The 26,517-nt window shown below is 35.7% G+C and overlaps 2 protein-coding genes across 2 annotated transcripts in view; both read left to right on the forward strand.

Moving 5' to 3' along the window:
• Positions 1-25,969, forward strand: part of LOC127861745 (uncharacterized) — a 111,533-nt gene extending 85,564 nt beyond the window's left edge. Inside the window, exons 11-15 of the mRNA XM_052400426.1 lie at positions 23,963-24,056; positions 24,514-24,626; positions 24,949-25,015; positions 25,436-25,517; positions 25,796-25,969. Coding sequence (XP_052256386.1) covers positions 23,963-24,002 — 40 coding nt within the window. The 3' untranslated portion in view covers positions 24,003-24,056; positions 24,514-24,626; positions 24,949-25,015; positions 25,436-25,517; positions 25,796-25,969. The remainder of the gene's footprint in view (positions 1-23,962; positions 24,057-24,513; positions 24,627-24,948; positions 25,016-25,435; positions 25,518-25,795) is intronic.
• The window catches only part of LOC127861746 (tyrosine-protein kinase ZAP-70-like), a 7,791-nt gene continuing 5,732 nt past the window's right edge, over positions 24,459-26,517 (forward strand). Inside the window, exon 1 of the mRNA XM_052400427.1 lies at positions 24,459-24,626. Coding sequence (XP_052256387.1) covers positions 24,459-24,626 — 168 coding nt within the window. The remainder of the gene's footprint in view (positions 24,627-26,517) is intronic.

Raw genomic sequence — 26,517 nt, forward strand, 5'->3', positions numbered from 1 at the left:
AGGTTTCTGGAAATAATTGAACGTTGAAATCTTTCTTTTTTTAAAGTCACTAGTTGGGCACGAGTTCTTCATCCAAATTTTTGTTTATGTCACGAAGAATGTCATTTCTGGTTCTGGACTCATTAAGTATTTGTTCTGGGTTTATGTGAAGCTGTGTGTCTTCATGCTTGACATGTCACTGAAGGTAAATTAACTTAACAGTTTAAATTGTATTTATTTCAAAAATATATCGTCTACTGAATGTAATAACTAGGGTAACTGACATTTTGTGAATTGTTCAGGAAAGCATATTTTCAGACATTTTCCAAAATACAGTAAGAGCACTTACGTGATTTTTTGCGCTCAAAATATTTCAGTGTTAAAATTATGGCAATTGCTCCTTTCTTAATTTTTTATTGTTTTAAAAAAGACATCAATTTGGATTTTTGTTTCGTTTTTCAAGTGTTATTATAATACTAATTAGACAATTTGAATACGGAAAAATGTTTGTTATTTTAATAAAACATTTTTTGCTTCTCCTGAAAATTTAACAAAATGTCAGTTACGCTACTTTATACATTCAGAAAATGACATGTGTTTGTTATGTCAATTTCGAAAATTTGATTAAAACATTATTTTTATCAAAAAGGTTGACTTAATATTTTAACAGTTGATGTACGTCACCTTAATAAACACAAAAATTGAAAAAAGTAAAAATGTATAAAAATGTCAGTTACATGACTTATTACATTCAGTAGGCGATATGTATTAGACAAAATATACAGATTTTTCATGTATCATGCATGTGTGGTTGTTGAAAATAACACAAACCATTAATAATAAGACTTCAATGCTTCATGAGCTGGTTTTAGTTCTGACAGTCTTTGTATCATAAAATTTAACTAGCCTTACGAAATTAAACTTAACATGTGCGTGCGACTCGCATGCCCTACATTCCAATTACATCATTAAGTATATAAATGTTGAAAAAAGCCTTTAAAACAAACACAGACACACAAGTTTACACCCTGGATAATTGATTATTTATGTTTAAACAACAAAGCAGCAATAATGTATCCCCATATTACAGATATCCACAAAACCCACAATTTAATATTCAAGACATACTAATTAATAGTCATAGACTAAGCATATATATAAACATAGTGCTATGTTATCATCAAACACCAAAGTTCTGTACAGTTTTTAGCATTTTCAATGTGCTTTATGTGTTAAAGAAGACATGTGCCTGTTAAACGTGCTGATGGATAGAAATTTTGCAAGGCAACTAGCTCAAGCAGACTAGTGCTTTAAAAACAAGAGCACCGCATAACGGGTGCTAACGCTCGGCTGGGTGTGCAGTTTTAAATAAATGAAAGCTTGTCAGATTTTTAGCTCACCTGATGAGCTTTTGTGACCGGTCTTTGTCCGTCGTACGTCCGACCGTCCGTCCGTTAACATTTGTTCGTTAACTCTCTAGAGGCCACATTTATTGTCCGAACTTCATGAAACTTGGTCAGAAGCTTTGTCCCAATAAAATCTCGGTAAAGTTCGAAACTGGGTCATGCCGGGTCAAAAACTAGGTCACTAGGTTAAAAAAAAAAGAAAAAAATTGCAAACACTGTCGAAGTCACATTTAATGCCCAATCTTCGTGTAACTTTGTCAAAATGTTTGTCTTAATGATATGTTGGTTGAGTTCAAAAGTGGTTCCGGTCCGTTGAAAAATATGGCCGCCAGTGGGCGGGGCAGTTTTCCTTATTTGGCTATAAAGAAACCTTGTAAACACTCTGGAAGTCACAATTTTTGCCCAATCATCATGAAAGTTGGTCAAAACATTGGTTTTATTAATTTCTCAGACGAATTCGAAAATGGTCCAGATCGGTGAAAAAACATTGCCGCCAGTGGGCGGGGCATTTTTCTCTATATGTTTATAGTGAAAACATGTCAACACTCTAGAAGTCACATTTTTTTTGCCAAATTTTCATGAAATTTTGTCAGAACTTTTGTTTCCTAGATACGCGAGTTAAGTTTGAAAATGGTTCAGGTCTGTTGAAAAACATGGTTGCAAAGGGGGACGGGGCAGTTTTCCTTATATTTATATAGTAAAAAGGCTTGCAAACAATCATGAATTAAGGTCATGTAACATGCGAGACAACAGTTCTAAGTATTGCATTTAAGTTTACAGTAGTTAATCCCCTTTGATTACTAATGTTTTTATAATAATACAGTGTAGTTGTGTTTCATTTATGTGTTAATTGTTATTCGAGGTTGGATGTTTTTATGCCCCCTTTCGAAGAAAAGGGGGCATATAGTGATCGGATTGTCCGTCTGTCTGTCTGTCCGTCTTTCCGTCACACTTTGCATTTAGGTTTCCAAAAATGCTCATAACTTCTATGTACCTTGAGATATAACCATATTTGGTATGCATGTGTATATGGACAAGGCCTTTCCATACGCACACAACTTTTTAGCCCTGTGACCTTGACCTTGAACTTAGGGTCCATGTTTAGGTTTCGAATTCTGCGTTTAGGTTTCGAAAAATGCTCATAACTTCTATGGACCTTGAGATATAACCTTCATATTTGGTAATGTGTGAGCATTGATTTCCATGTTTCAGCTCACATCGTATTGCCGTTTGAGCTCGTTTAGTTGACCATACAGCTCATCGAAATGGTTTATTATTTTTTCAAACAGACAGAGCCTTTCGCTTTCAGAAAAAAATATCTGACCTAGGCATTTTCACTCTCGTAGACGAAAAGAAAACTGACACAATTTCCCGTAAAAATGTTATAAATCAATCTCCGTTTTAAGAACGTCGCTTACATCATCAACAAATAATAAATATTTGAGTTGAGTCGGAAAGTTGAATAGGTCTCAACTGAGATAAGTTTTGAGTTCGTTCGTGAGATCCCCGTCATACTCAATTCTCAGCTGAGTGAAAACTCAAATCTCATCTGCTGAGTTGAGTTTAAAACCTGAGAACGTTCGTGATACTAGGCCCTTGTCTTCAAAGTCATTAAGGCAACACCTATGACAATTTGAGTTTCAAAATGTATCTTCTTCGCCTTTCCCTTAGACTTACCAGCTTGCGTATGAAGGGGGGAGGATGCTGCATTGGCAACAGCCGACCCTCCATACTATATTGCCCAGGCATGCGTCCTTGAGAGGTCGCTCCAGCTTCGCTTCAAAGCGTCGATAAAACACGGGAAGCAGCAGTTACCGGTTATAAGCCATCCGCTGATTTGGCGTAGAGCTTGACGCTTCAGACTGTGGGAGAAATCACCAATTCTAATAAGACAGCTACCCCCTGCCACAAGCTGTGTAGCCCTCAGCCAGTTAGGTGCTGTCCCGCCACAGTCCGACTGCCTTTCTGGTTGCGTAAAATCTGAGGCTACCGCAATACCTGACAAGTGGGCTTTGAGCAATGCACCATGCAATACATAAAAAGGAAAACGCGTGCCCTTAAAATAGGCATCAGGACTGTAAGAACACTGACTCCAAGATTATAAATTGATCTCCATGTGGTCAGTGATGCCCGCAATACATCAGTTATCAACGATGAACTTGAGAGGCTCGAGATCCAACTCGTTACACTGCAGGAGACGCGGCTTGCCGAAACTGGAACATTTAGGGAAAGGACTCTACATATTTTTTGCAAATTAAGAGTGTTGAGGACATCACAGAGAATGGCGTTGGTATCGCTGTCCGGAATCCTCTTCTGGGGATTATAGAACCATGCCATTTTAAAGACTGTTATCACTCCGCCTCCGCACAACCTCTGGGTCAGTCAACTTTACTTATATTTATGCACCAACACTCAGTTCCACCAAGGATTCCAAGGGCGAGTTCCACAGCAAGCTAGTATCGCCTATCAACCGGAACCTTAAAGATGAGCACGCAATACTGCTGGTTTACTTTAATGTTAAAGCGGGCGTCACAACTCTTGGTACCCATGTCTCGAAAAATTCGGCGTTCAAACGATGAATGAAAAAGGAGCAGCGACTCCTGGAGCTATGCTCATACCATGACACCTGCTCCCAAAAAAAACTACAGCATAAAGTATCTTGGAGACATCCTCGATCAAAATACTGGCACGAACTCGACCTGATCATTACCAGGCGATCTTCGTTTAAGTATGTCCTTCTTAACCGCACCTTGTTTTTATTGCTTGGTTTGCTGCAAGTTTAGGAATCAGCCAAAGAAGGTCTATCGCTCTAGGCCTGAGGGCAAACCTGTATTGATAAGAGCAGGATCGCCTTCCCCGACAAGGTGTTGTGGTTCACCCAAGCCCTTTAGGAGGTGTTCCACATAGAAGCTCTTGATGGAACAACTTAAGAGCGATGGGATCACATCATAGAGACAGTACACAGCACTGCATTGAAAGTCTTTGGAAAGAGGCAGAGCAAAACGTGCAGTGCGGGGATGCGCAAATGACTTCTGGCTTCAGCTCTACCAGAGCATCCAGCTATCAGTCGATACTGGAGACATAAAAGGCATGTACGATGGCATCAAGAAAGCCATATCCCCTGCCTTCAGATCACAGCTCCTTTGAAATCAAGTCTACCACTGGCGACACCATCAACGACAATGTCAAGCAGATGAGAATTAGGTAGAACACTACTCCTAACTATACTCCAAGAAGAATAACGTCACAGATGATGACCTTGTTGAAATTAAAACTATATCATCATGATAAAAACTGGACGTGAAACCGTATCAGAACTTAAAGAGGCAATCGAGAGCCTGTCCTCAAGAAATATTTCAGGGAAAGATGACAAACAACCAGGAGTCATTAAATGCCGAAACAGTGTGCTCGTAGAACATCGCTCAACCTTCGCTGTTAGTGCTTGGAAGAATGATCGGTACCTCAGGACATGAGAGATGCAAACATCATCAACATGTACAAGAACAATGGCGATATAAGCGACTGCAACAATTACAGAGGCAAATCCCTCCTGAGAGCTGTGGTAAAGTTTTTGCACGTGTCGTGTTGAACAGACTACAGAAGCTTGCTGATAGAGTGTACACATAGTCACAGTGCAGGTTCTTCTCAGAGAAATCAACCATATATATGAACTTCTCTATCAGGCGACTTCACAAAAAATTTTAGGAGCAACACAAGTCTTCATTTCTGGCCATCATAGACCTTACCAAAGCGGTCGACGTTTTCAGCCGCTATGGACCCCTTACCACCCTGAACAAGAATGGCTGCCTACTGAGACCCCTGAGTGTGATGCTGTCGTTCCATGACAACATGAAAGGCACACTGCAGTATGACGGCTTGACGCCAGATTCCTTTGGCATCCTCAGCGCTGTAAAACAGGACTGCGTCCTCGTTCACACTCCTTCCGGTAACTTCTTTGCTGTCCTGCTTCAGTATGCCTTTGGAACATCAACCGAGGGTTTCTATCTTCAAACCCGGTCAGATGGCAGTCTGTTTAACATGGCTTGTCTCAAGGCAAATAGCAAAATGTGGAAGGTGATCATCTGGGACATGCTGTTTGCAGATGCTCCTCTTCTGGTCACCCACACCGAAACAAGACCGAAGAGACTGTTAGGCCGATTTTACGGCATGCGACGAGTTCAGCCTGACAATCAGCCTAAAAAAAACACAGGTGATGGCCCAGCCTGCCGATCCACCCGACATCACAATCAACAGTGAATTAGAGGTCGACATCCAGTTCACATACCTTACACTGATGACCACTCACTGGATGCAAAAATAAATCAAAGGATTGGCAAGACCTCAACGATCCTGGCGAGGCTTTCACAGAGCGTGTGGAATAACAGCATGCTGATTAGGCGCACCAGGATAGCTTTGTACAAGGCTTGCGTGTTAAGCACTCATCTTTATGCCAGAGAATTCTGAACCTTGTAAGCATTACCGGAAAAATGACTAAGCGCCTTTCATATGCGCTAACTCCGACGCGTACCTTGAATCTTATGGAGCGACCGCGTGATAAACAATGATGTGATGGAAAGGGCAGCGATCCCTAGCATGGCCGCTCATCTTCGTCAGCGTCGTCTCAGATGGCTGGGACATGTGCATCAAATGGAAAAAGGCCGAATCCCCATAGACGTACTGTACGGAGAGCTTGCCTCGGGCAGGAGAACAACTGGACGACCACATGACCGCTACAAGGACGTCTGCAAGCGCGACATGACATTAAAGCTTGGAAGTGCTTGCTCAAGACAGATGGAATGGAGACGTGCTGTGCATGTTGTAATGCGGGTCTGACATGAGAGGATCCGCCAGCTTGCCAACGACAAGCGCAACAGGAGAAAGGGCAGACAGAAGCGACCGGCAATGTGTGGCACAGACTGCCACTCCGAGTGAATTTGCTTAACCACATTAACCGCTACACAAGAAACCAATGAGCACAAGCAAACTGTGCTCAGTAAACAACAGGGATATTCTCAAGGGACGCGAGTCCATTGTCTCTCGAGAATAACGGACGCCAAAAGTTGTATAAGTTTACATGCCTTATAGCTGTCTATGAAATTTTTATAAAAAGTAAAGCTTGGATATAGTGAAAATTAAATAATTTTCAATAACTCTAAATCAAATGCAAGCGTGGTCATACAACTGCAAAAATGACCAGATGATCCGTAACGTACGTGACGTAAAGTCAGGTTAAATAGCAAAAAGTGCCACATTTCATTATGCATGCATCTCTTGTCAAAAGTCACTGTTTACATTGAAAGTAAAGTTCGTTATGTTTATCGTGAAAACACAAATCACATGGCACATTTAAAAGTGATGCTTCTCTTCTCAAAGGTCACATTAATGCTGTCTTTAAAAGGTCACGGTCACAGTTGAAAGTCAAGATATAGTCTTCATGTTTCAAAACATCTAAACGCATAGAGGAGTTTTAAATTGTTTTCTTAAATGACGTCGTATTTACACCAAAATAAATTTCTTGTCAAATGTCACTTTCTTTATTAAACTTCAAATCATTCATGTTCATTTCATCATAACATGATAGTTTATATCACTCTATGAATTGTACAACATGACATTTTAAGTACATAATAAACGCGTGTTTGTAAAAAACTATGGTTTTAATTTTTGAAATGATTATTTTCAACGTTTTTTCATGTCCTCAATTAATTTGAAACATTCTATATTTGGTAGCTGTCAATTATATTTTAAACATGTTGAGTTCTTTAATGACATGCATTTTATAAACTATAAGTTTAAACGGTTTTTCAAGTTTGAAATATTTTTATCTGGATAGAGTAATGTTCAAGCTAAAGATGAGGCAAATGCTTGGCTTTGATACTTTAAGGATTCTCTATGAAAAATCTAGAAGTTAATGCTACTTTAAAAGAAGGTGTAGGAAAGTAAGCCCTAACTTTTGGTCGTACTTATTCGCTTTTTTGCGCACAAATATTAAAAAAAGACGAATTTATAACAGTGCATAATTTCACTTTATATTTAGCAAGGTCGCACAGGAAAACAAAGAGTTATTGCCCTTTTACGTACACATATTATTGTTTTGAGTTTTCATACAAAGAGTTATTGCCTTTTACGTACACATATTATTGTTTTGAGTTTTCATTAAATTTTGACAATTATGATCTCAATAGAAACTAAACATGGAATAGACCTGGACATATTCACTGCATTAGGTACACATTTGTCGGACGTTGTTTAGGATCGTGAGTTAATATTTCATTTGCTCCTCTATTAAGGTATTACTGGTTGACACAAAATGTTTCTAGTTTGAATTTAGTTTATTTTTTTAGCGCTGTTAATACATTTATTGCGATGATTCTGGTATTTACTAAGCTTATATTATGAGTGCCACCGCTTCATTGGTTGTGATGATTTCCTTATTCAATGATCTAAGATGTCAAGCACTTACCCCACATTAATTGTGAGGACTTTGGTATTGATTGAGCTAATTTTTTGAGCGCTACAACTACATTGTTTGGGTTCAAAAGTTAAAAACGAACAAGAAAAGCAATACATTATTTCATTAAAACACTTATTTTTATACACAAATAAAAAAATAAGAACATAAATCACAATTAAACACCATACTTTTCTTACTTTTTTGAAACAAAAGTCATCAACTATGTTTACTCACAAATTTATAATGTTTTAGACATTCTTAACTATTGACAACATCAAGGAAAACAGTTATATTACAAAAATTGCCCTCCCCGGGAGTCGAAACCGCTGGAAGCAAAAGCTTGTGCTTTACCACTGCACCACGCAGGCTTTAACGTTTTGAAAACAGATTATAAACGCTATGTGATTAGGCAGAGCTTGACACATCCCTTATTATTTTACCGATCTTGAATGATGATTATCCATTAATTAATCAATATTTTTAACATTTTCCATAGTCAGGTGTGTTATTTCGCTTATGTAAAAATATTGTAAACATTTTTTGTGGTATCTCTGACAATTATTAAAGCAATGTACTTTAACCTTACTGTGAGAAAGTCCCTTTAAATCAACAAATGTTAACATTTGTCTACATCTATTTAAAACCGCTGATTGATTAAGAAATAATCGAAGTGTAGGCGTTGGTTATTGCGGTAATAACCAACGGTTTGAAGTTCCGATGCGTAGGAATTAAACGTTTAGTAGAAAGCATCGGAACGACGAACCGCGTACACGTCGATTATTTCGATTCTAACACTATTTCATTAATAAGTTATTTGCGATATAAAGGTTAAATTATATTATAAATGAGAATTATAAGAACCAAACGTCGCCCACTTTTCCGCGAAAACGTGACGTCACCACAACAATGAAAATCAAATAACGTCGTCTTCATTCATAAACAGTGCGCGGACAATCAAAGTGACGCCACTTTAAACAGCCGTTGGTACAGTAAACTCCCTTCTCATTCTAAGGGCATGCGTGTGCTACTGAGGTAGAATTAAAGCAAACGATTGCTACGTTGACTTCAAACAAACTAAAACCAATTGAAATTCGTTTAATATCACCAAATGCTGCTTTACGAATTCCAGTTGAATAGGTCACTGTCGAACGCTGTATCATAAATTTATTCACACTTATGAAAGACACTATACAATTGTACTGGACGCTTGCATAATGTGTATGATATAAGATAAATATTAAATGAAAACGACTTTTGCATATGGAAAGGTGTCGAGTGAAAACTAGTATTTGGTATTTCAACAACAAATCTTTGAACAGTTGTATTTCTAAGAAACACGTTTGTGTTCAAACGTTCGCGTTTTTGATCGTAACCTTGTTTAGCAGATTCAAATGGTTTTCAATGTAACTTCGTGGAACAGAAAAAAACTTGTCTAATATACGTAAAGAACAGGTCCGTTTACGGGATCGTTTTCGTTGGATGGAAAAATGGTAGTTACTTAAAAAATGCCATACTGTTTAATCACCTATGAATAACATGCTCATGGTAAGTTTGTGATGTTATATTTTTCCCGTTGTTCGTCGTCCGCCGTTTGCCATGCGTCGTGAACATTTACCTTGGTCAGAACATTTGTCCAAACGATATCTCGGTCGAGTTTGAAACAGAATTACTATGAGTAAAAATGAGGTCACTAGGTCAGCTTTAAGGAAAACAAAGCGTTCTAGAAGTCACATTTTTAACAACCTTCGTAAAACTTGCTCAGACCATATGTCCCAATGATATCTCGTAGGATTTTGAAAATGTGTCCGTTGAGAAACATGGCTGCACAGGCAACATGGCTTTTTTTCTTAATTGGCTAAAGTGAAACATTGTGAACCCTCTAAAGGTCGTATGATTTTCCCCATCATAATAACATAGTTTGTCATTATATATTGGACAATTAATAAATGTATTACTGTCAATTGAACAAACGAGGTCGCCAGGGGACGGAGAACATTTTCTTATATGGCTATAGAAAAACATCGTGAAAGCTCTCGAGATCCCATTTATGTACTAATCCATTGAGCTCGCTCAGAACATTTCTTCAAATAATATCAGGCTCCATTTAAAACTGAGTAAAATATGGTTAAATATATGAAACTTAGTCAGATTAACGAAAAGGCTTCTAAATAATGTATAGTTCACATTAATTACCGAATCATCTTTTAATTTGGTCTAAACGTTCCTTCAAAGGCTTATTCTGATTTTTCTAAATATTCGCTTAAGTCAGTGAACATTTACGTTTGTTTTGCCACACAAATATCAGGCTGTAGGAATTTAATTTTACTTCCTGATGTTTCAGATAAAACAAATAAAAGCTGTGATGTGGGTGCAGGGTTATGCATATTTTGTTCGTGTGGTATGCAAGATCAGATTAAACAAATTCAGATTGCGTGCTTAGATCTCTATCTTGTGAAACTTGGCGATAGACATATAAAACCTTCCTGTTTTTGTGCTAGTAATATTATTATCAAGATTCATAACTTCCCTTGGTTGTATTTGTCTTATAAGTATTGAAGCAAAAATAATTTCCCTAAATGGGTGTTTACTGTATGACTATCAGAGGAGCACATCGCATTTACCATTGTATGAGATACTAAATAATGCTTAGCTGAATTCTTTTCAATTGTTAATATTTGATCTGAATGGCAGATGCATGAATGTAAGCTGGTTTGAAACACTATATTCTTGCCAATACAAATGGATGTTGGTCGAGTCGTAATTTAAAATCACTATAGGTTTTCCAGTTATTTTCAGGGAGTTATTACCCTTTGAATTATGATATATTTCCCCGCGTGATTAAAGTCACATATGATCATATTTTATAAAGCTTTATATAATGACAATATGATTTAGAAAACATGTGAATATTGTCTGCTTGTTCCGCTTTTAAGATTATTCAGGAAATAACTGTCGTTTGTTTAGAAATATATCAGTTATAAGGAATAGTTTCGTTTATGCGCAGCATCGTAGTTCCACATTTATGATAGTTTAGATGTTGTGTCCTCATGCGTTGGACCTGTGCATATTGTCAGGTCGTTCCTCTTCAATGATTGTCAGGCACTTGTTTAATATAAGTCATCAATTTAAAAGAATTTTTTTTTATTGTAATGCGATGATTTCTCACTAGTGGTCAGATTGTGTGATATTACAGTTAAAATATAAACACTGACAATCATGCTGTTTCTTACTTTTTTGTTCTAGTAAAATAACCAATCTTTCTTAAACAGGTGTTAATGAGATATTTAGGCAATGAGAAAAAGGTTAATGCCATTATATATACCGCTGTCTAAAAGGTAATGTTTGTTCTTGTTATGTGGTGTCATATTTTACGTGTATGTGATCACTTGTACTGATTAGTGTGGTATATATCACCACAAAATAATAACATACTTGCCTATCATTAGGATGAACACCCTGAGGAAGTCGGAGTTTAGATCACCTGATGTGCTGATTCTGACCTATTATGCTCACCTTTTGTCTGGCATTTTTGCGCGTATTCCGTTGTGCTGCGTTAATATTGACCTTGTGAAAACATTTTCAGCATGTTTTCCGCCAATTTCTCATAAACTTGATCAGAACATCTGTCTCGTTCTAGTTCAAAACTGGGTGCCGTACTGTCAAATCTAGCTCAAATTGAAGAAACAGCTTGTGAACAATCAAGATGTCTTTTATTTTATCTCAGGTCGAAAATGGTTGCGGTCGGTTGAGAACAGCATAGCCACTTTAGTTAAAATCTCATTAACACTCTTAAAGAGATATTTTTCTAATTTTCATTAAACTCGCTTTTGTACAAACTTATTAAAAGGCTAATCAAGCCCGCACAAGGATCAGATTGAATGCCACTATGTTTATTTGTTTTGAAAGGCGTCCTGCCAAAAATACAAACATATATGCAGTATTCATTTGACTTCAGTTACATTCAATTCGCCCGTAACTGATATGCAACGTCAAAATATCTACTCAGTGCAAAAATAGCTTGTTGACTAGTGTCAGACATAATGAGAACAAATAAATGTTCTGATATATTGCATTCCAACCAGTTATCCCTGAAATAGTGTTCTCTTATATGATCATAAACAGGCAGACTACTAATACAAACTGATACTCATTTTCAATACTATACACATACGTCGGTGACCAGAACAACGAAAATTCGATAAAAGGTGTTCTAAACGATAAGACAATGGTGTAGATAAGTAGCGTTGCTTCGCACAGTCAACTTGTCTGGTATGGAATATGTTCAAGAAAATAACACTGTTTCCAAATTCATTAGTAATCAATTCGTGACTAAACCTGAACAGAAATAGTAAATGTTTTGTATGCGTAACGTTTTGATTCAAATATCCTAACCTCTGGCAAAACTGAATTTGTACGTTTTCTATTTTATCGCATGTTTTATGTCCCCATAATTCCGCCAAGTATAGCAATATAGGTTTGACGATTGCATAAAATTATTTAATAGCTTCGTGGTGGTGGAAGTAGCTATACTATTTTTGGTAACGACATATTGAGTCGGCTGCCTTTTTCGCTTGCATTGATAACGTATTCTTTGTTTTCGTCCAGCATAATTTAGGTGTAAAGAAGGATCCTACGAACTCGTAAAAGGCAAAAACTTCAATCGTCGTATTGGTTAAGAACCATCGCTCATAATGTATAAGTGGACCACCATTTCTAAAAATCATAATGTTGTATTTGTCCAAATTATGCCGCATACCCGTGGACATGCAGAAGTATGTTATTTTATTTATCTATATTCGCTATTTCCTAGCTGTTTCGACACCTGCTGCTATGGTTCGATATAAAATTCCGCTTTCAAAATGCTGATTCAAGTGAGTGACAAGGTCGTTGATAAAGAGCGTAAACATTACGCTCGAACCGACGCATCTTTTTTGTTTCGATGTTTCAACCAAAATATTCCGGGAGTCCTTGTTGACAGTTTTACACACACACGAGCGAAGCTGTCTGTACTGGGATTTAAATACGCATAACAGAAGGCTGTTTTCGTTGGCCCCTTTTCGTTCTAAGCTGCTCCATAGATGCTGATGCTTACCATAAAACTATAAAAAGCTTTAAAATAGCAAATAAAAAATACGTATACTCTTCCTCGTCGTTTTGTTATATATGTTTGAATAACAGCGTTGAAGTTAAGCATATTGTCCGTTGTACTATAGCCAAATCTAAATCCCACTTTTGATTTGTCCATTACTCCATACAGATCAGCCCATCGTGTCAATCGAGAACTAAGTATTTTCATGAAAACTTTACCCAAGTAGTTTGCCACCGAGACAGCTATATAGTATTGGGATCCGATATAGATCCTTTCTTGTGTATTAACACACGCACCATTCCGCCGGAAAACGTCCGGTTGATAATATATAGTTGAACAGTATCTTTATGTACGGCAGAGTAATATAAATTGTATGTTTGTTAATTTCTAACATGTCCCGTCTGGTCCTACAGCACACTCACTGCGTAATAATTTTAGGATGGTAAACATTTCATTATCCGTTCTTTCGCAGTCTAATGTATCATTGTCTCTTGTGTCTCTTACAGACACGAAGATATGTTCATATACATGTCTATAATTAGTGTCGGAAAACAATTTTTGAAAATATTCTAGCCAAACAACCGCACCAAAAGCGTGAGTTTTACAGTTTTCTCAGCCACTAGTATTTAACAAAACTTTCCCAAAACATTTTGGGTTTTTACTTTTCTCAATAAAGACATTTTTCCATTGCCTCTTAAAAAACAAACATTTTGCGCGACAGAGGTTTTTAAATACATTTTTACTTGTAAGATATATGTCTAAATCCTGTTTAGAGTGAGTGCGGCGGTATCGACGTAAATTGTGATTTTTTCTTCATATTTTGCTTTATTACAAACCTTGTCCCACAACTCAGGTTGTTTATTTTCAGTGTTTCGTTTGAATGGTTTTGGTCTTGGATAGGAGCGATCGATACATTGACCAGCGTTTTTTGATAATGCCACAAAACCATTTAGACTATTGCCGATATCCATACCATTGGAACTCATAAACTCGTCAAATTATTCACCGGACGTCTGTACAAAGACAGCTTTTGTAGACTCCAGCCAGTTGAACATGTCGAACTGTTTTAATTGTATTCGGTTCTTGCTAGTTGATCGTCGTCAACGTGGTCTATTCTGTCTAATGCGATTTCACAGATTATTGGGAAATGGTCCGAAATGTCAAAATGTTCAACTGAGAAGTCAATTATTAGCTCCGAAAGTGCCGATGACGCTATAAAATAGTCCACTACGCTAGATCCACCATTTTCTGTGCGCGTAATATCACACTTGGCATCGCTTAATCTGACATTTAATATACTGTCCCTGATTTTACGCTTAAAACAAAAGTCATATCCGGGTTACGGGACATTATCACTATAAATAAAGTTCAGGTCGTCTTCCTCAATATAGTCTAAAAAAGTCATTTACCCGTGCATTTAAATCTCCACTGATGAGAAACATAACGTCTCCTATTTCAGATTCTATTACACATATTTTGCATGCAATAATTCGATTCCGTTGTTTACTTCAGTGTCATACATTGGAGAGTGCTCGGTTGCAATATACGTGAAGAATATAACACGATTTCTGTTTAATTTCATGAACTTCTTTGTGACAAACAAAACAACAGTTTCTTCAAATTCGTTATAAATACGTTTCACTATTCCCTTTTTAATTAAACACGGTTTATCAAGACAGACACTCCACCTGCACCTGTGTTACCTTGAGTTCCGGTTCTAAGACTGTACAAAATCACATACTGTCAAAAGCGTACTGAAGTCGTCATTTTTCAGCTGCCATGTTATGCATAATACAAATAATATCAAATTTCTTAAAGTATTGCTTTACTATCAAATCGTAAATATGCTTGCGCAGTCCCTGGATGTTCAACTAAAGTTTCACTTGCGTTGGTGTATTTGAGCTTTTGCCGGAATCTTATATGTTATTGTAAGTTACCGCGACCGGTTGGGTTGTTTGTTTACGTCATCATATACGTATTTCACACCATCGACGACAAGATGGTCATTTTGAAAGAAAGCGTTTTTGTCATGATCAAGGCGCTCTTTGAAAAATTCGCATAGTTTCGCTCGCGATTTTATCACATACTCGGACAGGTCCTCGCCAACTCGAATAGAACAATATAGCAGTCTACATTGTGCAAGTGCTTTTGATTCTTGTTAAAATGTATATGTTTTATTTATAAAATTTAAGAAATATGCATACGACACTTTTTATTCGTTCAGAACTCAATGATAATTTTCTGCGCCGCATATTCTCACTTTTTGTGCATGTGTCGACAACGAGGAGCTTCTTTAATACAATGCTTGAGAAGTGTTTAAACTCGCTTACGTTCATATCACGTTTGTACAATATGGCGTAACGTTATGTCATATTCACGTTGCGCTATTCAATTACTTGCTTTGTTAACGTATATATCATTTCAACTATACTAAAATCCATGAAATTTGTTTACGTGCGCCGGTTCGTCATAACCGCATATATTCGTCACCTTACATTTTTAACGTACATGTATTTCGAAGTTAATATTTCTGCTCAAAATATCAAAATGATTAATGGTTAATAATGTTTTAATTGGGAGCAATCATGCCCAAAATAACACAACAATTCAATGTGTATGCGATATTCTGGAACAGCCATCTCAGTCAAGTACGATGTCAGTTTATTGTAAATATAACTAGAACTCCGCGAGTTGGATGTGTCGCCTGATCAAAATGGGTTTACCAAGAAATTGGTCCATTTAAATAAGTCTAAGTCCAAAATAAGGCCAAGTTCAATGGCGAATATTTCGAAACCTGAACGCTGACCTCAAGTTCAAGGTCAATTTCACAGTGGTGAGATATTTCGAAACCTGAACGCTGACCTCAAGTTCAAGGTCAATTTCACAGGGGTTACAAATTGTATGCGCATGGAAAGGTGTTGTCCAGATACACATGCATACCAAATATGAAAGCAATATCTGAAGGGACACAGTAGGTATGAGACTTGTTTCGAATCGCGGTTGCAGATTTCGAAACATTAACGCTGACCTCAAGTTCAAGGTCAAGGTCACAGGGGTCAAAAACTGTTTGCGCATGGAATGGGTGTTGTCCAGATACACATGAATACCAAAAATTAAAGCAATATCTGAAGGGACACATAAGTTATGAGCCTTTTTCAAAACGTGTGACGCCTCCGACACCGTCAAAAAATAAACTTCTATATGTCCCCTGACCATAGTCAGGCGAAACAAAAACCAAAGAAATAAAAATGTCACCAAATGCTGCTTTTTATGGAACAAGCAACAGGTCCAAATTGAGCTAGTAACAATGCATGGATTTTTACAAAAAGCTTTTTTTAAACATAGTCTTCATAGTGTTCAATTGTATTGAGCAATACACTCGTATACACTCGTAAGGCAGTTATTGAAAAAATATCATTTGAGAAAGAGGACAGAAGCAAGGCACGATGATTTTATTCATTGACCATCGCCGTAGAAACTTCACGAACCGTATATTAGTTCTACGTGTAACAGTGGGCTATGTGCAAATACCCTTAACATGTTCTATTTATGTCATCAAATTCAGTATCAACCATGTGCAATTTAAGCTATAACATGATTGAATTGAATCAACGTAGTTAAATTGCTTGTATGACAGTTTATTCATCAATAGGTCCGTGTTTGTGCTTGGTTTTCACAAAAATTAAGTTCTTTACGCATTACATAAACATAAAAGTGGTATTTTTAAAAAGGTGTTCCTTACTGATATGTTGTTGGTTATATTCGCGTTATATTTTGAAGATACACGTTTTTTTCTTTTATATTTTGATTTGTACATAGCATACATAATACTATTAATTATATACAATCAAACAATAGCTTTGATTCCAACATTTGCACTTTCCAAAAGTAATCTATAAGAAGTTTAAAGTCTAGGAAGTTAAATTCTTCCGGTTTTAGCCCATGTGATCAAATTACTAACTAGACTGGTAGCTTTGTCAAAGTATTGTCATTTATAATCCCGTGATCAAAGTGACTTTGTTTGCTAGAGTTATAACATTTAAACAAACTTGACGGTTGTCTTCATTTGACTCCATAAATCTGGACGTTGCGCAAATGGACTTTTGATTTGTGTATATTGTTTTTCTTTATAAATATTAGCCTAGATAACTAAATACTATAGTGAAATCTGCGGTAAAGAGATCTTAACACGCTGTGTGTATTTAGACCTCGGTCAACAAATGGCAACCTTTTGGCATTGCACAAATAAAAAAGGGTCTGAAACGGTCCAAGACTATTTGTGTTCAACCTGCCAAGAAAAGACAATAGAAGAAAGGGCCGATTTCTACTGCAAATCTTGCATAAACTTTTACTGCCAAAAATGTATTTACAAGCATGATCTATTGTTCACCAAACATTCTTTATATGGTCGGGGAGATATAAAGGCATGGCCTGTGGACGAGAAGATGGAAGATTTTCTTCTTAAATGTGATAATCATAAAGAGGAAAAGCTAACGATGTTCTGTGAAGACCACAGTCAGCTGTGTTGCTGCAATTGTGCAGTCCTTCAACACAGGTATTTTGTTTATATTTATTGGAATTATTGTAAAAACATGTAGAAATAAATTTTAGGGTTTTACAAAGACTTTGAAATCGACTTTAGTACATTGAAAATCAAGTATATGATATGTGTATGTACATAATATTGAAATAAGCCATGGTGTTGTGCAATAAAAGTAGATTGCAGTTTTAATGTTTGTTTTAAGAGGGCCATTACTATAACAACTAGCAATAGTCAGATTCAAACTCATTTCTTTGGTTTAAACTTTAAACAGTATTTATTCAGGAGGACATTTTATTCGTATTAACCCAAGGTGACAAAGTGTACATGAGATTATGTAATAGATTCCAATCTTGAAAAACTTCAGTTAATTTTGTTTGGTGGACAATCAACAATATTAATTTCGTTTTTACAGGAAACTCAATACATTTGTGCTGGGTAATAAATATATCTATACACTAAGTGTAAATAGTGTAATATTTTAAATACACTAATTTTTTTATACTGAGTTAGTGTAATTATACATTAAGAGAGCTAGTGTCTCTGTATTACTTGTCAAGCAAGAAGGACTTTATGGCCATTATATTTTGAAACAAGCAAAAAATTGTATATGGTAATGAGTCTTATAAGGTTATGCATTTTGCAGAGTAAAAACAACATAATAATGAAACGGCCTCTTCATATACATAGACGATTATTAATCTGTACTTTTCAACTATGTATATTTGCTTGCTTTGTTTAACGCTTTATGATAAAGATCTGTAGCATTAATAATATATTGGTTCAATGTGATAAGTTTGAAACGTTTCCTTACAGCCTTTGCAAAAAAGTGACCCTCATATCAGACTACGTAAAAAATAACTCCACCGACCTGCAGCAAATGTCAGTTAAAATCCAAACAATTCTGGAAGAAATTAAGAAACTTCAAGACAATGAGGCTAGCATTCGATCTGTGCATAGTTCATACGATGCGCAGTTGAACAAGATACAGGCAACTCGCAGAAAAATAAATGAAGTCTTAGACGAGATTGAAAAGGAAACAGAAATGCAATGAAAGATATTCTTACCAAACTGCAAGCCTCTCTAAAAAGCGATGTCGACACATGTGCGACTCTTCGAGATGAATTGAAACAACTCCGAGATGCAACTCAGGAAATAAGTGTTAAAAGCAAGAGGGAACTATCGTGTATTGCAAGCAGAAAATGCCAGGATAAAATACAACAGTCTGAAGACTATCTGAACAAAAACAATGTTCGTGTTCAAGTTTCAATAACATTCCAGCCTGCAATTGAAATTTTTCATTACCTTTTTAAAATGTCAGGTCTTGGTAGGATTGAAAAGCGTGCAGAGGTATTGACAGTGCAGAAGAAACCCCACCAGGTAATAACAATAAATAACTATGAATATTGCCATCCCCCTTTTAACAATAAATTCCAAAATGTTACGCACATGTTGACAGTGCATGGAATTATTTCATCAATTAAAAGAAAGAGATGTATGTCTTCCCACAACTAACAATAAATTTCAAATGGTTTTGTATTACCCACATAGAGATATCAGTATGCAATTAAAACTTTATATTGCTTATATAACTTGCTGGAACAGGTGTTTTGTAAACACCATGCCAGTATTTAATGGCTGGAACTATAAGTTGATGTCGGTACATTAATCTATCCAAGACTCGGGGTATTAAGTTGTGTCCAGACAGAGTTTTATCACAATTAACAGTCTCCTTAAGGGATTTTTGCATGGGTCTTATCCTTTCTTTAAATGACTACTTAAAATGAACATTGAACCTATTTAGTTTCATCATACGAGTCCCCGTGACCTTGACCTTAAAAATGTTTGTCTCAAAATTCATAGGATTCTTTCTTTACTCTTTTAGTAACCAACATGTCAATTTGCTTAATTTAATTTCAAATGATTTTCTATATATCGTGCGTAAACGAATAATCTTCGAACTGACCTATCAATCAACCGACTTAACGGTGCAAAACAATGTATTTCCGCTTCTTCGAAAAGTGCGGAAAGTCTGAGTACTTTGCGAGCATACTATGAGATTTTAATGATTATCATATCAGAGGTATTTGTTGTTGTTTTTTTCCAGATGGTCAGGTCCGTTCATCTAGTGTTCAGTTTCAGAGTAAAACCGACAAGCATTACTATGATAATACATGCATATTGAAGGGAAATAAATGTTTATGTCGTTATAAATATATAATTCACAGTAAGCCCCATTGTTTAAATTTGGATCACACTAGTGAAAAAGAAGTGAAAATATTCCTTTAAGAGAATGACAATTATCGATACATTTCGCTGTAAATAATTGATATTTTTCACTGTTTTTTCCACAGTTTGAAACAGTGAATTACAAGTTTTAAATCACCGAACTTTCCATATAAACCACTGGAAAGCATACATGTTTGTATTGTATTCGTTTAATTTATAGATATTTTAACATTGTGTGTGTTATTATAATATTCACAACTTGGTTTTGTAACTAATTAAAACGGGTAAAATAGTATACATATATGAAATATATCTACTTTTGTCATTTGTACTTGTATGTCAAAAACAGTGCAATCATTTATTCTTTTTTGCAGAATAGATGTTTGCTGTGAGCAAACTAGGAAATAGTACAGTCGTATCACGATAATGAGAATCGCACATACACAAACAGACGGTCATGTCATTGTTTCTTCTTTATTTAATATAAAAATATGCGATTTGTGCGGAAAATTATTAGAAGGTTAATATGGTCCAAATCCTATAAATAATGCTTGATAAAGATGCGATTATGCTCAAAGCTGAATTTCGGTTACTGTCAAACTTATTCGAGGAACATTAGTTGTCTTCTGTTTTGCACAAGGCAAGTGTGAAATCGAGATATGCAGCGCTTTAAACTAGTAGCTGGCTCTATCAAGTTCATTTAATATAATGGCTAATAGTTTAGTGTATTAATAATTATTTGTGAATGCATAGTTTTGAAGCATGTCCAATATGTAATATAATATTGATGTAATCTTACTTAAAGACACTCTTTTATTGACAAAAGTGTCCGAATTTTGTATCGTTTTGGAAGGTTTTGATTATACGGAAAATGCGATTATATATGGAGCGCATATCTGCAAAAGATGAATCGTGCTTGATTACATCCAAACTTCTATCTTTCAGATTAAATATCTGCTTAAGATGACTTTGAACATGCTATATTGCAGTTACCCAATATATTTTTTGTATCATTTTCTTCCTGTATCTCCATATTTGTTTTTTATGTGCCTTATTTTACATTGAAACTACTTAAGTATTATCCACAAACTTCTATTTTTTTTCTATCGCTTGATTAGTAGTTACATGTAACATGTTGACCTTAAGAACACCTTGTTGTATCTTAGATACTGATAGATGCAACTTGATAATTGTGAGACACATATAAGTTTTGTATAAGTAATACGAATCAATTGAAGGGAAGAACGGGAAGTGCGTTATAATTTAAAATGAGAGTAGGAACATTTTAGGCATAAAAATACTGCCGAAAAATAGTTGCTCTGAAATTCACGATTAAAAAGTTTTTTTACCTGTGCTACGCCTCGAACAAAATCTTTCAATCACTGTCCATCTGCTCGTATTCAAAAACCCAGTATAGTTACTAAAACTGTTAAGTAACTGTCTTTGATGATAAAATACTACTAGCATTATGTCACAGTAAAGGTTTTAAGACCAACACATGTATTTATTGTATTCATTAACAACTGTTTGCATTTAATTGCAAGTATTTTCATATTTGATAAAATCTGTATGTACCAAAGCAATGCTCAATGTTTCTGCAATACATATTTTCATATACAAAATATGCATCGGATTCTTAAATAACCGCACACAAAACTGTACGTATTTGTAATTAAAATTCACAATAATGTAAATTTATAGCTCGGCTGTTTTCGGAGAAAACCCTAGGTATTGTCATAGCCAGCTCGTCGTCCGCCGTCCGCCGTCGTCGTACTCAAAACTTAACATTGGCTCTAAAATCAAAGTGCCTCCACCTCTAACTTTGAAACTTCATATGTAGATGAACCTTGATAAGTTTTACACGCCACACTCATTTTTGGGTCACTAGGTCAAAGGTAAAGGTCACTGTGACCTCTAAAAAAAATTCTGACAAGCTTTCAGTTATTCAAAACTGCACCCGCAGCCGAGCGTTGGCATTCGTTATGCGGTGCTTTTGTTATGAAATATTCTGACAACCTCGTGTGCAATTATAATGATACATGTAAAAGTGAGCTTTAATCTTTGAACATCATGATGATTCTGTTATTCACCCGTTCAACTATAATGGAATTGGTGATGGTGTGTAAGGCGCAGATACTATGTGTAAGGCGTGCTTCGTCGTATGTCGTGCGTCATGAGTGGTGTGTCGTGCGTTGGTAACTTGTATTTCATCATTCTAAAGGTAACAGTTTTTTTCCAATCTTGATCACCGTCTATCATCACCACCGGAAAAAGATGACCAGCAAAGCGAAAGTAAACATCACGCAGGAGGTAGTGCTCGTGAAAAGAATAAGTTGTACCATTTTTATCGCGAACGTTTTCCAAAAACTGTGTAACAAATTAATAGTGGACATATCAAACTTCCATCGTAAGTAGTTGGAGTTCTTTATTAATACATTCGAGTGTTGAAATAGATCAACCATCAGCTACTTGGTACCGAAAGTTAAGTTCATTGTGAATTTTTTTTTGCCTTTTGTCCGAGGATAGTAAACTAATTTTGCCGAATTTGTCAATGGTGTGCATATAGAATTAAAAAAAACTATCGGTTTTTGCAAGCTTCAGCCCAAAAATCTAGTTAGTATGCAAATGTTTGGCTAAAATATCAACTTCGTTGTGTACGGCGAATAGAACCTGATGTGTACGGAGTATAGCAAAATAAAATTAAATTGTGTACGGCGAATAGTTTTGAGTTTGAAAGGAAAATAAATGAAAATATCGCAAATACGTGACCATATTGGGATAAAACAAATAAATATCATTATATTCTTTACGATGAGATCGTTTAAGGCCAAAGAATACGTCAGATGAATTGTTTATATTTTAAAAAATGTTTTGAATTACGGGCACCTGCTTCATCGATCGACCATTATTCAGTCCGTATTTTAATTTAATACGATTCTAGTGTAGTTCATCTTAGTTATGTTTTAAAATCAAGGTGAATCGATAAAATATATTTACTAAAAAGTGGATTCCAATCAGGATTTGATATAAAACTCGTGTAATTATTAGAACTCGGCTGACTTTCTGTTCCCAGCGTTGTAGCGTTCAACCGCAAACGCACATGGCGTCGCCATTGTTTAAATTTCAGCACATGTGCTGTGTTTGCGTTTTAATGCGGGGTCAAAAACAAAGTTTAAAATTAAAGTTCATACATCATTAAAAAGGACAAAGACCCGACTTTAAGAATATATATGTAGCTTGTAAAAATACTTTCTTAAAATCATTTTAATTTGCGACAACTTGGGCCAATACGCTGCTACTATTCGCCGTACACGACTTTAACTATTCACCGTACACGACTTTTGCCATAAACAACTATTCGCCGTACACTGCAGTTATTTTATTTTAATAGATTTCCACGAACAATAATCAAACCAAGACCAGAAATAGCGTTAAGATGGTATGTATTGCCTATAAGAATAGGAAATCAACTCCATACACGATGACAAACCATGTAATCATAAAAGAAAATGTGTTTCTTCGAGAAGTACCAATTTCAAACCAGTACCAAGCAGTCATAAATTTGTGTAAATAATGCTTCATCAATACATAATGCAATATAGATACACATTTTTAAACATATTAATCTTTCTGTAAGATGCCTAACACTCACTGGTTATCCAGGAGCGAGTAATTATTGAATATTTTAGGTAAATACTCACTGCTCTCCATTGTTGGTTTTTTTTACTTTCGCTTCGCTGGTCATCTATTTCCGGTGGTGATGATAGACAGTGTTGATGTAACTTTGTTAAAATAGCTTGGCAGAGGCTAGGCCAAATTTCAATCTTAGTCACGTGCATCACAACCAAGGCCTTAGGTCAAATCTTAGAAAATAGTTACCATGCCATAAGCCACGTTTATTATTCAGTCTATATGAAAAACGGTCAAAATGTTTGTCTTGACAATATGAAGACGATATATGAGTCTTGATCACAATGGGGATTATAAAATAGATCCCAAATACAAGTTTTTTACCAGTTGTGTACTTTGAACTCTTGTGAGCGCTAAAGGGCCATCAAAGATGTTTTGTTGGTTTCTGTCAGTATTGTATTTCGTTAATTTACTTCAATAAAGGTAGGAAATGAAGAAAGATTTGTTTTGAATACAATTAAGTTTATTCATTTGTCAAAACCACATTGACTTCTCGCCAAGGTGTTTTAAGGTTTCACATTTTGTTTTAAAAAAACTGTATTTATCACTTACCTGATACTCTGTATATTACCAAGGGTGACCAGTCTTCCCCTGTACCGGAATACGTGCCACTAACGCTGAACGACTTTGAGTTGCGTCGTGAGCAAATCGATCTACAAGACGCCTTAGGTAAGAATCTAGACCCGAAAGTCGGTTTTCAATTAATAAGCTTATATTCATTTGATTTATAAATCACTGAAGAAATAATAAACAATATTTCAATCTCAAGCTTTAACGTAAAAACCATTTTGAACAACACCATCAACTGCAAAATAGTAAAAATTCAAACACAGTTGTGACGTAAGCATTTTTTTCGTAAACCAGAAGTTTAAGAATTTTGGAGAAATATAGGCCTTTGCTCGAGATAACACAAGTATTTAAATAACATGGTGATCATGTTTCACGAACATATTAAGTAAAACTTAAATATTTAAAACAACGCTTTAATAAGTTAATCCAATAACATTTAATGAATAGAACTCAGTCGATGATTCGTGACCACCAAGCAAATGAAAATATCAAAGGCAAATGATGCCATCGTACAAAGCAAGTATCTTGAATCTTACCCTGTTCGTTTTCATTCTAGGTTCTGGTCACTTTGCGACTGTGTGTATAGGCACGTGCAGACAGTGTGATGGCAAGCAGATCCCTGTCTCTGTGAAGGCGATTAAACACGAAATTGACACTCCCAATGATGAGGTCAGTAGGGCTTGCCTTCGATATATTTTCTGGAAATTTGGAATCTGTTCGAAGGAACCATTCACCATACCAACTATGGTTAATTAAATTTGCGAAAGGAATGGAAACATTCCAAAATAATCATTGCAAAATTTATATCATAAAGATACAAGTAATGCAGTTTAAGATTTAAGTAATTTCTTACGCTCATAGGACAACAGCATATACACAGCGTTTATGTAATCGTCCCATTTTGATGAGTTATGTGCCATTTGGAAAGCGGGTAGTCATTGATTCTTTGATATTTGAAGTTTCATGAGGCATGATTCATTTTATTTTATAGGGTTATTTGTTGAAGGAAGCCGAAATTATGATGCCCCTAAGTCACAAACATATTGTCCGCATGATTGGTGAGTGAATTTTAATGCAATAAAAACAACAGTGCGGAAAAAGTTAAAATGTACATAATTTTTTATTATATTTCCAAAGTACATGAGCAGTTTTAAAATGATAGCCATTGTTATATTTCAAAACTATATAGCTACATTTGTAAATCATTTCCTTCATAAACATTTAGATTACACCTGAATTATCAGGTGTTATTATTAGCAAAATCCCGATATCCCCCTACCTCGCAAGCAAAAGTACATAAATTATAATATCAATAACACCAAACAAAAAACAAACAATCACACAAAAACAACAACAAAACAAGATCAACTTTACAACGTATGGCGCGTACCCCAGCGTCTGATCAGTAGCACTCTTTAGAGTTTTTAGTTAGATCATTTGATGTTGTCTTTTAACCAAACTAAACCTTGCTTGTCCAGGATTCTGTAAAGCTGATAGTATGATGTTGGTGCTGGAGTATGCTCCCTTGGGACCGTTGAGCACATTTTTGACAACGCAGAAGTAAGGCAGCGTTTAGTTTGATTTGTATGCCCCTCATCCCCCATCCTTAACACACGACTTCTATATTTCTCTTAATATACTTTCAAAGTAAATTCAATCCAAAAAGTAAATAGGACACCAAACAGAATATAACACATGTTTATGATGTATCCACTTGTACTTATTATCTTTATTCAAATTTATGTCGTCCAAAATTGAATGCAATATATATTTAATATCGCAAACTTTGAGTAAGACAAATGTCTTTATGAAGTTTAACGAATATTCTGTATTTTCAGAAATGTGTCACAAGCTAGCATAGTGTTGTTGCTATGGCAGGTTGCTATGGGAATGGAATATCTGGAGTCGAAGAACATCGTTCATAGAAATCTCGCGGCCAGAAGCATTCTTCTCGTTTCAGAGACTTATGCCAAAATCAGTGACTTTGGAATGTCCAAGGCTCTTAAAGGACGCAATGATTTTTATGAAGCGAGTATTTTACTCCTATATAAACAATTTAGATTTTAAAAAGGATACTCTATTTATTTATTTTTAAGTGTGTTCTTTTTCTCTTCACCAAGTTTAATGTTGTTAAACAAACCAATACATACCGCAAAACGTAGGCCTTATAATGATGCGAATGCAGTTAAACGATGTTTGTAGTTTCATAATTATATTCATATTTTAATTGTTAATCAAACTTTATACAAGAAATTGCCATTATGTTTATTTGTCAAAAACCTTTTACTTGCATGTGAACCCAAACCTTTGTTTATTGGAATATAAATAACGATGTTTCTAAATTTTATCTATAACCGATATTTTTTTGCGTTAACCAGGAGGGTAAATAAGAACTGTAATTGACATTGTACGCTGGGGTAAATCACATTTAGGTCAGGGAATAATCGAGGAAATATTTTGATTTTGCTTGGAATTTCCGTTGGCCATTCTTTTCAATTAAAAGACACACTCATTAAAGTCGCAATTTGATGAGACAGAGCTTTCAAATTGTTTTCCATTG

The sequence above is a fragment of the Dreissena polymorpha genome, chromosome 16, assembly GCF_020536995.1.
Source record: "Dreissena polymorpha isolate Duluth1 chromosome 16, UMN_Dpol_1.0, whole genome shotgun sequence".
Classification (NCBI taxonomy): domain Eukaryota; kingdom Metazoa; phylum Mollusca; class Bivalvia; order Myida; family Dreissenidae; genus Dreissena; species Dreissena polymorpha.